The sequence below is a fragment of the Lactuca virosa genome, chromosome 5 (genome assembly GCF_052849685.1).
Source record: "Lactuca virosa cultivar CGN04683 chromosome 5, Lactuca_virosa_CGN04683_v6, whole genome shotgun sequence".
Classification (NCBI taxonomy): domain Eukaryota; kingdom Viridiplantae; phylum Streptophyta; class Magnoliopsida; order Asterales; family Asteraceae; genus Lactuca; species Lactuca virosa.
Genome location: NC_136430.1, coordinates 398,499,804 through 398,514,600, shown reverse-complemented (window position 1 = coordinate 398,514,600; position 14,797 = coordinate 398,499,804). Strand labels below are relative to the sequence as shown.

The 14,797-nt window shown below is 31.0% G+C and overlaps 2 protein-coding genes across 2 annotated transcripts; both read right to left on the bottom strand.

Moving 5' to 3' along the window:
- Window positions 1–325: 325 nt before the first annotated feature.
- Window positions 326–867, bottom strand: LOC145113855 (uncharacterized). Its single transcript, XM_079049905.1, has 2 exons — window positions 721–867; window positions 326–598 (listed from the first exon to the last, which is right to left on the bottom strand). Exons 1-2 carry the CDS (start codon window positions 865–867, stop codon window positions 326–328), a joined length of 420 nt encoding a protein of 139 aa, XP_078906031.1.
- A 9,883-nt stretch (window positions 868–10,750) lies between these two features.
- On the bottom strand, window positions 10,751–13,866 carry LOC145110934 (putative ABC1 protein At2g40090). The gene is made up of 9 exons (XM_079047248.1): window positions 13,510–13,866; window positions 12,863–13,017; window positions 12,622–12,747; window positions 12,288–12,521; window positions 11,978–12,196; window positions 11,781–11,892; window positions 11,604–11,695; window positions 11,228–11,521; window positions 10,751–11,142 (listed from the first exon to the last, which is right to left on the bottom strand). Exons 1-9 carry the CDS (start codon window positions 13,694–13,696, stop codon window positions 10,942–10,944), a joined length of 1,620 nt encoding a protein of 539 aa, XP_078903374.1. The 5' UTR covers window positions 13,697–13,866; the 3' UTR covers window positions 10,751–10,941.
- Window positions 13,867–14,797: the final 931 nt, after the last annotated feature.

Sequence of the window (14,797 nt, the reverse complement as noted above, 5' to 3'; positions counted from 1 at the left end):
TATGCATTAATTTCATCAGCATACCTTCCCCATAGGGTAACAAAAACTTCATGTCCTCTGTAAAAAATGATGAAAATTACTAAAAAAATATATAATAAAAAGAGTAATTATAGGTATAAAAAATGAAACCCACTCTAAATCCTCCATTTTGAATGTGATTTTCTTTTCCTGTCTATCCTTTGCAGGTTCCAATGGAAAACACCGGAAAACGTTTCCAATAACATTTATATTATACAAAAGGAAAAATGTAAGTATGTTTTTTTGTGGTGTAAAAAATGAAATTTAAATATTTTAATCCATTAGGAATGGGTTGAAAGGAAATGCACTAACCAAATGAAATTTTTGGGTTTATTGCATTATCATGAAGTTGTTGGAAGTCTGCAAAATCAAAAGAATTCTGTGGCCCGCAAAAATCTATGCATTTAGTTACCTTCGTGTTATACTGGAAATAGAGTTTGTGTGGACCGTCAACAAACTTTATAGCACCTTCATTTAACCCTAATGTGGGTTTATGAATGTAGTAATCACCATATTCTTCAAAAGATTTTCCTTGAAGCGATGCAAATGGTTTGTCCACATTACATTCAATTTTTGAGCCCTTAAGATAAAAAATCAAATATTAATTAATAAGCATACAATAAATGTAATGATATATAAAATATGTAAGTTATAATACACATACATATAATTGTAAGTTAACATACGTAAGTTATAACATACCATTTCATCCATCAATATCATGCCAATCATACGAAGTTGTTGATTCCATGAAGTTTGTCTCCACAAACGGATGACACGGACCTTAATGGTATAGTCATCTTGTGAGAGAGCCAACTCACTTATCATGCTAATCTTCCTGTTTTCCATTAATCTATGCAAGAATGTAGTAATGAACATAAGAAAACACCATTTTAATTGCATAAATGACAAAACATTTAGGTCAATCATGTACCAAATGTGTAAAACTGTCAAATAAGGTTAGAGAGAAATCATAATGACTAAAAATTATTAATTTACAAATATATTAGTTTACAAAGGTATTAAACATAACATGAGTAATCCGAAGATACCAGAAGTGTCCCACAACTATAATCAAAACATACGATGTTCAACAGACTCACCATATTGTAGGGGAAAAAATTGTATTCGGTATCTTCCGAGGAGAGTTACTTTATTTGAAGTTGTTATAAAATGGAATTTTCATTTTTTTTTTACATAAAACAGTAAAACAAAGTCGGTTCTGCAGATTGAAGATATGCAAATAGACATTTAGGTCAATATGGACCAGACGTGTTAAATAGCCAACAGATTTGTAAAAATGACGTTTTTGCCCCTTGCTCATAGAAAAATCATAAATAGTTGGGGACAAAAAAAATTATTAGTATTTTTCACTTTAATCAATCAACATTAAAACATAAAAAAATCAACAATAATAGTGATAATAGACCATCCTATTCCATATTTCCTGTTTCCATTCCATCACACCAAAAAAATATAACCACTTTTAAATAAATAGCAAAACAAAGTCATTTCTGCAGCAATGCCCAAAATACAAAATATGGAATAGTAAAACAAAAATATAACCACTTCCTTTTTTGCTATAATAAAAGCATATTTGTTTTGAAAAACCATCCCAATTAAAGCATACCTTTTTTGTAGTTTTTTTTTTCTAATAACACCTGTAACAGCACTGATGTTATCATGATTCTAAGAGGTATTCAGTTTGTTATCTGCTATGGGTAATGAAACGACTGGAGTTATGAAGAATATTTATATGTTTTTTTTGAATTGTAAGTAGATTGAATGTATGCAAATTCACATTTAGGTTAATATGTACCAAATGTGTAAACAACCAAGAAAAATGTAAAAATGACGTTTTTGACCCTTGGTCATACAAAAATAGTAAACAGTTGGGGACAGAAAAAAGTATTTGTATTTTTCACTTTAATTAATCTACATTATAACAAAAAAAAATGACAGTGATAATAGAGTATTCCATTCCTTTTCCTGTTTCCATTCCATCACATGAAACAAATATAACAACTTTCAAATAAGTAGGAAAACACCTAAAACAGCATAGTTGAACAAAAACATGAATAACAATTAATTTTTTTTAATTATATTGCTGTAAATGGTTTCAATTTTGATTCCCAAGGTTGAAAGCAAGGACTTAGGATGGAAAACAGGGGCTTTTATAAGACAATTTATTTCATTCTAAGTCTCCTGTTTAAAAAAAGTCTACATAAAAAATCCTTGTTCATCTTATTTATTTACAGCTTCAATGTTGCTCCAGAACTTATACATAGAGAGTTACAGACATTTAATCATACGTTTTAACGCGCCTGTTTTCATCTACCACATTTTGATACATGGAATGAAAACTCAAAAGTCAGAATCATGCGTTTTATATTGGATTGATTTAGGAACATAAACAGTTAAACACAAACACACATGAACATAAACAGTTAACGCACACACACGCATACACATTGAGAAAGATGTTAAAAAAACAACACACACATTAAAAAAAACACAAGAAGAAACAAAAGATAAACAAACAATTTAAAAGTAGTTTTTTTATAAACTTACCGAATGGGTTGAACTCTGTGATTGAAAAGAAGATTTTCCACTGTGATGATGCAAAACTTTAGAAGACGATGCTGTAAACTCAATATTGCAAGAGACAGTGATAACAGATGAATAGAATTGAGTTATACATAAAAAGTAATTTATAAAAATGATTTTTGGAAAGGATGTAAAAGTTTGATACATTCCTTGCAAAAATTACGTGAGTGAAGGAATGTTTGAAAAGTTTCTCCAAATTAACGTTATTTTTAAAGGGATTGACAGAATTTTGTTGATGATAATTAAGAAGGTTTGTTTGAAATTAATACCTCCCTTGCAAAAATTACGTGAGCTTTTAAGCAGTTATTGACTTTCTTTAAATTCAGGGAAATTGATATATTGTATTTTCATTACGGATTTTTTAATTTAAAAGCACAAAAATTAGAATTTGCCAAGTGGAATTAATGGTAATTGGAAAAATAGATAAAATGCCATGTGGCATAGTGAATAAGGTGATGACATGTGGCAATGTTATTTTCCTTTATTAGGGTAGATTCACTAAGAAGACAAAAGTCACAAAATATTAAATATTGCATATTTAAACTTTATAATTCTTTTTTTTCTAAACGTCTCGATTTTTGAAACCAATGAAACCGAATTATAATTTAATCGATTTAAATGATATTGAATTTAATTTGGACTGCCTCACAATATTTTAATATTTGAAATCAATTTTAATTCGGTTGATCGGATAGAATCGAATGAACACCCCTGCATGCTTCATTTATTAAAAAGCTGAAATGCTTATAATATTGGTTCGACATTTTTCACCGTTGTTTCGATTTTGTAGTGACAGAATGAGTTTCGTATATCACCATCTTCATTTGGGCACAAAGCCCCATCTCTCTTTCAGATGTAAGTCATGTAACCAAACAAGCCTGTTTGATAGTTGTTGACTGAGTCGGATCTGACTGAGTCAGGACCTCAGGACCTCAGGACCTGACTGAGTCTGAAGCCCTGTCTGAAACCATATTGTTTGATTACACATCTGACTGGCTGTGCTCACCGTTTAAAATGACCACTTTACCCTTTTGTTATTAACACATAAATGAAAATCAAACACAACAAAATATCATAAAAAATGGGTGTTTTAACCTAATAGGAATGGAATTGCAAGAAACCTTCAGCCACATATTAAATATAATTTTTGTATTCTACGTTACAATTAAACAAAAGTAAAAAAAATGCAAAAACATTCATTATAACAATGATAGAAACAAAGTTCCAAACAAAAAATTGCTTGATGAATCTGGTTTATCTCCATTGACACACTCTGCCTTGTGTTCTTGTCCCAAGATTTAGGTCTGTTTTCTTTACTCTTTGAATTCTCACCTAGTTCCTCACCTTTGTTTGCTTCTGTATTTTTCTTCTCATCTTCTTTCACAACATTTTGCTTGATTGTTTACGTCTTTCTTTACATTTTCATCATATTCTGAATTCTCACTAAAGATTTGATTTTCGGCTTTCATCTTTTTGGTTTGTGTCAACCATTGTCCTGTAGAAATGTCACTTTGTAAAACCAACAATACGTTTCAGATTATTACATGAGTTATCATTAAAGCCAGCAAGCAATCACTTCCAAACCACCAATATCAATGAAACCCACTAAGGATATGAAACAGATCAGGAAGTAAAAGTTGAAGGGAAAATACCTGGAACTCACCACCTATGAGAAAAAAATCTCTTTTGTATGAGAAAAATATAGCAATAGGAACAGTTGAAATGGAATTTAGTTTTGTAAAATCAATCCAATTAAAATTGATAGAATAAGAAATCAACAAACAATGGATTGCAATCGAAAAGAAATCGATGTTCCCATCTAGTTCGTCCTCATCATCGTTCCAAATCAACATACACATATTGCCAATTTATGTTCCACAGCCCAATCGGTAACCTTAAAACACATCTTCAACCAGGAAACAAAAAAAAGGAAAATAAAAAGGAAATAACTTATCGGCGATGGATGAAGAAGACGACGCAGGGGGCAACGATGGTGGTGGTGTCTCGGGAGAAAGGCGTGGGAAGTAGCATGCGTAAGTAGAAGTAAGGGTAGGGCTGGCAATTCTCGACACGACCCGCAACACGACACGAAATAAATGGGTTTGCGTTGAGTTTTTCAACCCGCCAACCCATTTATTAAACAGGTCATATATGGGTTTCTCAAAAAATAAACGGGTTGACCTGCCAACCTGTTTGTATTTTTAATAAAAAAATATATTTTATTTTTAAATGTATTTATGTATCAAGTATTAATATTTAATATATATAATATATACCATTGATTCATAGACCACTTGAATTATCTATGATTGTATTAATATTTAGTTTGAATATGTTTGTATTAATGTTTAGTTTGAACATGTTTCTATGAATGTTTTTAATTTTCGTTTTGATGTTTAAGACTTAAGTGTCTAAAATTCGGATATGTTTGCATCAACCATCAAGAATTTGTTCATGTTTAAATGTCAATTTTATTTATAAAATCTGACCCACGAACCCACCAACCTGTGAACCCGTATAAATAAATGGGTTGGCGGGTCATATATGAGTTTATGTTACAAACCCGCTAACCCGTGACTTGTATATTTAAATGGGTCGTGTTTGGGTTGGCATATTTTGACCCGCCAACCCGCGACACGCCAACTCGAACACGACACGATTGCCAGGCCTAAGTAAGGGTAAATAAGGTAGAATGACGATTCGTTCCCAGTCAGTGATCTTTTTTTCCTGTCCGAGTAAGTTGTAAATGGATGAATGTGGACCGAGTCAGATGGATTAAATGCCGGCATCAAACAAACTGATTGGACCGGGTCATATATTTTGTCTGACCAGTTAGACTCAAATCAAACAGGCCCTTACACGATTATGTTTTGAACATCTTCGTAAATATGTTTGTTTCCATCTAATACACAATTTAACTGATAAATTTATGTATGTTTAGAATTTAGATAAAGTCATAAAACCAACTTGTTCGGAGCACTTACAAATAGGACTGTAAACGAACCGAACGAACACAAACGGAGCTTGTTCATTTTCGTTCGTTTAAGTTAGCCGAACAAATGAACGAATACGAACGGATAAACAAACGAGTTTTCTTGTTCATGTTCATTCGTTTAATAAATTGCATTGCTCATGTTCGTTCGTTTATGTTCGTGAACATGCTAAACGAACATATAAACGAACAAAGATAAACAAACATAATTCGAAAATATTTGGACATAAATGAACATATAATATAGTAATGTAATCAAATACAATTAAACATATATGAATATAAAAGGAACTTATATGAACGGACATAAACAAACGTAAACGAACGTTCACGAACATAATTAAACCAACGAGACAAATGTTCATATTTTTTCGTTTAACTAAACGAACGAGAATTTGTATTCATGTTCGTTTATTTATTAAATAAACAAACATAAGCGAACTTCCTGCCGAACGGTTCACGAACCGTTCGCTAAACGTTCGGTTCGTTTACAGCCTTACTTATAAATCATTATCAAGGCATTCATGTAGCATGTTCTTTCAATTTTTTAAAGTGTACTTGCAAGTCATATCATCCTTTTATATTGATTTTATTTATGTATTAAAATATTATATTAATATGTTAATATTAAAATTTGCATGAGGATTATAAATTTTTTGATAAATTAAAATTTTACTCTAATAAAAGAAGATCAATTTTGTCACATGTTAACCTCTCATAAGTTTTGACACTTGACATTTTATGATATTTTTGAAATTAATAGTATCCACTAGGGGTGTGCGCGGTGCGGTTTGGTACGGTTTAGAGTCAAAACCGCAAACCGCACCGCATATGCGGTTTGAATATTTTAGAAACCGCAAACCGCACCACAAATGTTCAAAACCGCGTTATGAGGTGCGGTTTGGTGCGGGCGGTTTATGCGGTTTGGTTGCGGTTTGTGCGGTTTGATGAGTTGTTCAACATTAAATCTATCAAAAGACCAAAAAACTGACCCGGTTAAAAAAATTGATTGCTTTCATTTTATAAAAACAAATACAGTTTTCAAGTTAAATCGTTTTTAATAAATTGTGATTCATGCTACTATAGTTTTGTAAGTGTTATTGTTATTCCTTTATATTGCCGTTATAATTGCTATATTCTTGTAAACTGTGGGATCTTGATCTAATAGTGATTTAATGTTACGTTATAGATATTTGGTTATTGTAAGAAATATATTTAAATACATCGTTTCTAAATCGTGATTTGAAGTTTTAACAAAGTAAAGAATATATATATATATATATATATATATATATATATATATATATATATATATATATATGGAAAAGTTCAATAGAGAACCATAATTATTGGTTCTTCAAGGAACCAAATCTTTTTTACAATTTCTAGAATTTATTCTTTATCGAAAAAAAAATCTAAAAATATCTAAATTCATATATTAACATTGTGAATGTGAAAAATATTTTTCGGATTCACCGTGTGAATCCGGATTCACATTGTGAATTTTCAAAGATTCACATTGTGAATTTGACGTAAAAAAAAATCGAATTTGATATCATTGGAAAAAGGATAAAAAGTTATGAATTTCTCTATTTTTAGTTTTTTTGTTTTTATAAAAAATAAGTTCTAAAAGTTGAAAAAAAGATTGGTTCCTTGGTTAATTATGGTTCTCTATTAAACCTCACCCTATATATATATATATATATATATATATATATATATATATATATATATAGGCTTAGGTTATTCTATTTAAACTAGTTATTGTGTTATTGTATGCATCAATGTAGGCCAATCATTTTACTTATTTTAAGAAAGTGATTTACCTATATTATTAAATAAAAGAAAAATAGAATAATGCCATTTAATTAAAAGAAGGGTAATATTGTACATTTGCATTGCCTTCAAATTAGGAAACCGAAATTTAAAAAAAGAAATTTACAGAGTTTAATGGATCTTTGATTATCTTAATTTTTGAATTTTGATTTTTTTTAAATTAATTTAGTTTAAATAATTCTAATATAATTTTTAATCATATCCGGTTTTATTCTGACAGAATGACATTCTTTTTATAATGATATTCTATGAAAATGCAAGTCATAAACTAATAAAGAGTCTTACTTCTCGCAGAATAAACAAATTTTTAGATACAAGTTAAATTTTTTCTATTACATCTTTGAAAAAATAAAAAACTTTATATTTTATTCTATAATAATGAAACACTCCCTAATAACAAACAAATATAATATGTAGATTATTCTATTGAAATATACTATTACATATACTCTTATCATTCTATTATAGATTAATCTAACAGAATATGACAATGAGTAGTGCATTTTTGTGGAAGATCGGTGACCATTGAGGATTGTTCATGTCTATCCTACACACATTCATCCAACCTTCGGGCCATTGATCATCATGTACTTCATTCATTCTATGAGAATATCTGTCATGAAATTGAATTATGTAAGAATAAAACTATGTGAGAATGCTTTTATACACCAAAAATAAAACAAATTTTAGTAATTCTAAGAGAACTCATACTACATGTTAAAATCAAGTAACACAAATAACGAACTCATAAATTATTTTGTGTTCTTCAAGAATTTGAACATCAAGTTCTCTTTCAGGCATTTCTACAAACACCTGGTGTGCAATATTCTCATAGAATTATTTTTGTGTTCTTCCATATGTTACCTTTTCTACTGGTAGTAAGGTCAACTGCTTCAGTCTAAAAACCTAATAAGAGTTTTTGGTTCACTTCCTAGAGCATAATTTCAAGCTTCTATTCTTCCCAACTATTTTTAGACCATTCAAAGACTCAAACAACATCTTCAATAGACTAATGACAACTATCATTCCTTGTAGAACAATAGCAGGGAACTAAGAACACAGTGACTTTCCAGCTCCAGCTGGGAAAATCACCATACTTGATTTCCCAGAAAGCATAAATGTAATGACTTCTAAATTTCAATTGCCCAACCAAAAAAGAATCAAACACATGAGTAAACTTCAATAACCTGATTAGATTCACATTCATCTTCCTCCAATGGAAAACCTTCTTGTTCACATAAACACTGCTCCTCTTCTAAATCTGCAGGCCATTCAAAGTCTCCTAGGAAACGAAACAAAAAAAGAAAGACCAATTAGATTTTCATCAGAGTACAACCAAAAAAACAAAAACTTTGTAAAGTAAAGAACATAGCAGGCCTGGATGCAGAAGATTGCGTCTAATACCTTAACCATCGCGTTAATGGGTTCCACCGGAAACCCTAAACACCAAAAAATTCAAATAAAAATTAATAAATTTGAAGCAATGAATCAATACATATGTACCAGCATACAAAGAGCGATACAGGGGTGTGTAATCGATTGGAAGAAAAAAGGAGTTGTGATTGGGGGTGGTGTCGATCGGAATTAAGAACCTACCACCGATTTCAAGAAGATAGGAAGAACCATGCGATCGATTGGAGAAGAGGGGAGAAAAAAATTTGGGAACGTGCACACAGATCCCAGTTCAAGAAGTTGTGATTGAAGTAGGGAGAACCGAGAGAAATTGAAACTGAGAGAAGAACGAAATGTTATATCTTTTCAAATTAGTAACCCCTATATATCGATTGCCCATCTTTGCCCGATGCTTCTCCCCGATCTTTGCCCGATCTGTTAGTCAGGTGATGAACACGGGGAAATAAAGCCCTTCTTTTTGTTTCAATTCATTCTTTTTTTATGGAAGACATCGGCTGTATATAAGAAAATAAATTAGGTTAAAATTGAATGTTAGCAAGATTATAGGGATTATTTGTGGAATCTAATTATCAAATTACTAAAATACCCTTGTTTATTTATTTAATTATTTAATTTTTTACTTAATTTTAATTGGTCAACATTTATGTATACAATAACACAATACTTAGTTTAAACAATTGAACCTATATATATATATATATATATATATATATATATATATATATATATATATATATATATATATAACATGCGGTGCGGTGCGGTTTGAACTGCGGTTTTATAAATACAAACCGCAAACCACACCACATAGTGCGGTTTGATAAAATGACGAACCGCAAACCGCACCACAAAATTCTAAACCGCATTATGCGGTGCGGTTGGGTGCGGTTTTTTGCACACCCCGAGACTATCCACATATCAATTTCTAGATTTTTAATTTTTAAAATAAAAAAGTCACATAATACATATTGTTATATAAGTAAAGTATTAAATGTAATAAATATGATCATAAATTGCAATAAATATGTTTTTTCCTTCCTAATTTAAAATTTTAATTTTAAAATACTTAATGTTTACATTTTGATATTTAATTTTTTATTTAACTCATATAATACATGAGTCTCACACCTAATATATATATATATATATATATATATATATATATATATATATATATATATATATATATATATATATATATATAATAGTCGTTGATATGGCAATTGAGACTATTTTGAAAGAGTGTTAATAGATATAAAAAATGACTGCAAAAGCCGACATGTTACAACTAAAAGACTAAGGACATAATAAGAATATGAATTGTCTAAGATATTTAGATATTTTGATTGGTTGTAGCATTTGGATTTCAGTGATTTGATTTTTAAAATAATAATTGAATAGTCAAAAAAAAAAAAATAACAATTTATTTACTTATTTATCTTATATATTTGTAATATATATCATTAATAGTTTATTAATTGACTATTTTTTGTTAGTTCGATTAGAAAGTTAAAAACCAATTCTTTTCAGAAAAAGTTATACATGTAATATTAAATTACCATGTTTTTCAAAGTAATTATTTTATATATTTTAATTCTAACTAAACTATTTGCTTTTATTTCTTTATTAGAGTTTTTTTAGAAGACAAGAGATTGAATATTGCGAATTCAAAATATGATGATTAAACTTGTTTATGTTCAAATAATATATTTTGTAAATTTCTCAGCTCTCGAAAAAATAAATTGTAAAAATCAATCCAACCGAATTATAATTTGTTGGTTTGGATCGGATTTAAATTTAGTGCAACCTATTTATCATGTTTAAATTCCGAAATCAATTTGGATATATTTCATTTGAACAACACTCATGAAGCATTGTATAAAATTTTACAATGTCACAACATGTCCAGCTTCAATTTATCTATTGAATTTTTGTGTACTACGTAGAAAACAATGGGCTCATAGCCAAAGAATACACTATATAGAATGAATTTTATAAGTGAATTAGTTGAAAACCACATGATTTTGTGATCTCTGTGATGTATGTATACTCATTGTAATGATATAACTCCATGATTAGAACACCAAAGCTCTACGAAACTGAAGCATCCACAAGGCCAACTGCATTATAAAAAACCGAGCTTCTAATGAAATCTCCTCCAACCAAACACTCACCAACCTAAAAACAGAATTGGCATTCAACAACTTCTCCTCAATCAGTGCCTCTGATGAAACTCTTCCAATAATAATAAAAGACTCCACTGAAGGTCTTTCTATCTGTATGTCAACAACTTTACTTATTAACAACACAAACAACAAATTTATCATCATCAAATTTAAAAAGTATGACATGGACATATACCAATGCGTTATTAACTGCACGCAAGCAGTCATTTGTTTTCAGCATCAAAAGGATGACACGTGGCAGTTTATGCAGAAGCTCTGTAATTTGAGGAAAATACATGGAAGCATACATCTGAAGCTCTGATTGATCACTGGGATTTCCTTGAATAGCAAGATGATCGACAGCTGGATCAATAACTCTATTCCATGGCCTCATTGTCAGAATCCCTGCAAACAATGCATACAGATCCTCTCCAGCTCCCAATTTTATGCAATTTTCCTTTATTGCTTTCGCATCAGCTAGTACTAAACCCTGTAAATTTGTAATATAACCAAAAACATTTAAAAATTGTCATAAAAGGCCCTTTCAGATTCAACAAATTGCAAAAGTGCACCTTCCACAGTGCAGCATAGTTTGTCCTGGTGGAAACATCAAGCTCTTTATACAGACCATGGTCCAAAAGTACTAATTGTGGTTTTTTTCTCCCTTAAACACAAAAACCATACAATTTTGTTATATTATATAAAGATTAAAGATATGATTCCAATTTTATTATATTAAAGATATTTACCAAAAATGCCACTTCGTTGAGAAGGCATTGTGCGAATTATTAAGTTAGCAGCATGTGGATCACAGTGTACAAATCCATGTTTGAACATCATTTCAGCAAATGTTCTACTCACCTGTGTTGTGTATTAAAAACAAAATCACTTAACATAAATCATGCCACATGTTTTGTCTAAAAAAAGCAATTTGCAATGAACTTACTAGTCTGGCAATGTCATGTGGTGAAACTCCAAATTTTTTAATGCTCTTCAAATCATTGACTTCTGCACCTTCCACAAACTCCATGGTCAACACTTTTGTGGTGCTTAAATTCCAATATACCAAAGGGGCATAAACATACTCTGCAATATCAGGAGATAACCTTCGAAAGTTATCCATACATTTTATGCTGTTCTTGGCCTCATTTAAGAAATCTAGTTCCTGATAACCATATCACATCATAACATCTTAAGGATCCAGCATATGATATGATAAAGATTGTGAGAATTAAGATCAAAATTACAAATCTAACCTTGGGTAGACTGTCGCGTACTTCATCTACCAACCACCTGTAATCAAATGAAGGAAAGATCCAATGCAAAGTGTTGACAATTAATTCAACTGTTGCATAATCTGCAGCAGCAGTATCTGTCATGTGCATATGTTGTACCTTCACAGCAACTTTGTCTCCTTCATGAGTGCGAGCAACATGAACTTGAGCAAGAGAAGCACTTGCAATAGGGACAGGGTCAAATTCGTCAAATATCTGTGTGTAAGAAAAGAAAACAAACACTTGACTTAACTTTATGACTCAAAAAAACTACAACACAAATAAAAGAATATAATGAGATTAGGAAGATGCATACTTCTTCAGGTGGCCCACCAAGCTCTCTCTTGACAACTTGGCATACTTGATCATAGGAAGAAGTAGGACACCTGTTCAACATTGACTCCCTCAATGTGTTAATGTACTCTTGAGGTACCAAATATTCCTAAATGAGAGGTTTCAATTTGGCTTAGGTATGTGGTTTGTGCATCATGATCATATAATACAAATTGAATCTTCAAAATTCAAATAAGAAAGGAAGGGGTAGATCCTAGTCCTACCAGTTGGCTTATATGTTGACCAAGCTTGATGTATATTCCACCATTGTTGAGGCAAAGTTCTTCAAGCCTACGTGCACTTCTGGTGTGGACTTCATGTTTAACTCTTGTCCTCTCATTGACATCTTCTGGGAGTCCCCATAGTGAATACTCATAATCTGAAAGCATACAGATATTTCTTTCTCTATATTAAAATCAATTCAAATTGTATAGTAAATATACTCCAGAAAGAACGTCAATTTACAAGAAAGATTAAAGTATTATAGTCGATGATAGAAGGTTTGTTATCTCTGTTTAGAAAGAGAAACTGGTTTTAAAATCCCCCAGATGCATCGAAACCTAATGTAGGTAGCGAAATCTTGTAACAATTTTCGAAATAGCAACTTCTTATTAAGTTGAAGGTCAATTCATCTAATTTCGAAAGTTGAAGCGTTGCTCTTTCCTAAATGCATAAACACTTAAGTCGGAGAAACACACTTTCAAACGTGATTCAGAGATCCATAGGGAAAGAAACGTTTGACACAAGTCAACGTGCACGTAAAAATATATTAAAAAAAAAATGAGATAACAACATACGATTATAATTTCACGATTTACTCCCGCGTTTGTAGCTAAAATCTAAAGAAATTGAGATTATAAAGGGAAATTACCGAAGGCAATAGTAGCAGCGGTGAGGGAGAGGCGAAAGAGGCGGACGGGGACAGTGGTGCAGAGCTTGAGGGAAGTGGCAGGATCATCCGATTTAGCGATGGCCGCAGCACCAGCACCGGCGCCCAAGGCAGTGGCAACAATTGCGAACTTGGATTTAAAGCCTAAAATAGATCGTGCCACCACCATGTTTGTTCACCTAATAGCTAATGGTTTCCCCGCAGAATGTTTTTAGAGATTGACGCAAGGCAAACTTAAGGTGGGCGGTGGCAGTAGGTGGTGGGCCGCCCGTCCCCTTTTGTAGAGAAGTAGACGCTTTCGTGTGTGATTTGGCTCCACAAACGCAACTCGCAACGGGTAAAAGTGAAACCATAGACGGGCAAGCGACGGAGACAGTGGTGCATAAGACAAAATTACAAAAATGGTCCCTATGGTTTGCCAAAAGTCACAAAGTCAGTCCCTATTATTTTTATGGTTTCCAAAACTTGCAATAATGGCCCTTTTTCCTGATCATTGTACTGTTCATCCGTTAGTACAATGGTATTTTGGTATTTTCAAGTAGTAGAGACTGAGTTTGTGACTATGTATAAACCATAGGGACCATTTATTAAATTTTTTTTATATTTTTATGTTTATGAGTTTGTGGCATTTTCACCCTTTACTTTTTAAAATATCACTTTGAACTTTAAAAAATGTTATTTTAACCTCTTTATTTTCTAAATTTTCGTGTTTAACCCCGTATTATATATAATTTGATTTTTATTTATAACTTTCATTTGTTAACCTAAAAAAACTATTTTTACATGTTTATTTTTATATATTAGTCAGTATAATTTAAAGTGGTCAATGTTTCGACTTTAATTTAAAACTTTCTTTTGTTAATTTTTTTTGTAAAAAATTACATTGTTTTGTATAAACTTTTCGGTTTAAATTCGAGTTTACGTTTCGACGTAACTTTTTTTGTGTTTAACTTTATGTGCGTTTCCTACGTATGAGACGGGTCACATATAATAACTTTCCTTTGTTAATTTTAAAAGATGTATTATATTCGAGTTTGTCTACGTTTCGATATATTTTTTTTGTATATTTTTGTGCTTAATTTTATATACATTCTTATGTATCATTCTGGTCACATATAATAACTTTCATTCGTTAGTTTTAAAAAATGTATTATATTCGAGTTTGTCTACGTTTCAATGTAACTTTTTTTCACGTTTTTTACGTATCAGTATAGATTCGAGTTCGTCTACATTTCGACGTAATCTTTTTTATGTTTCGTGCTTGTTTTTA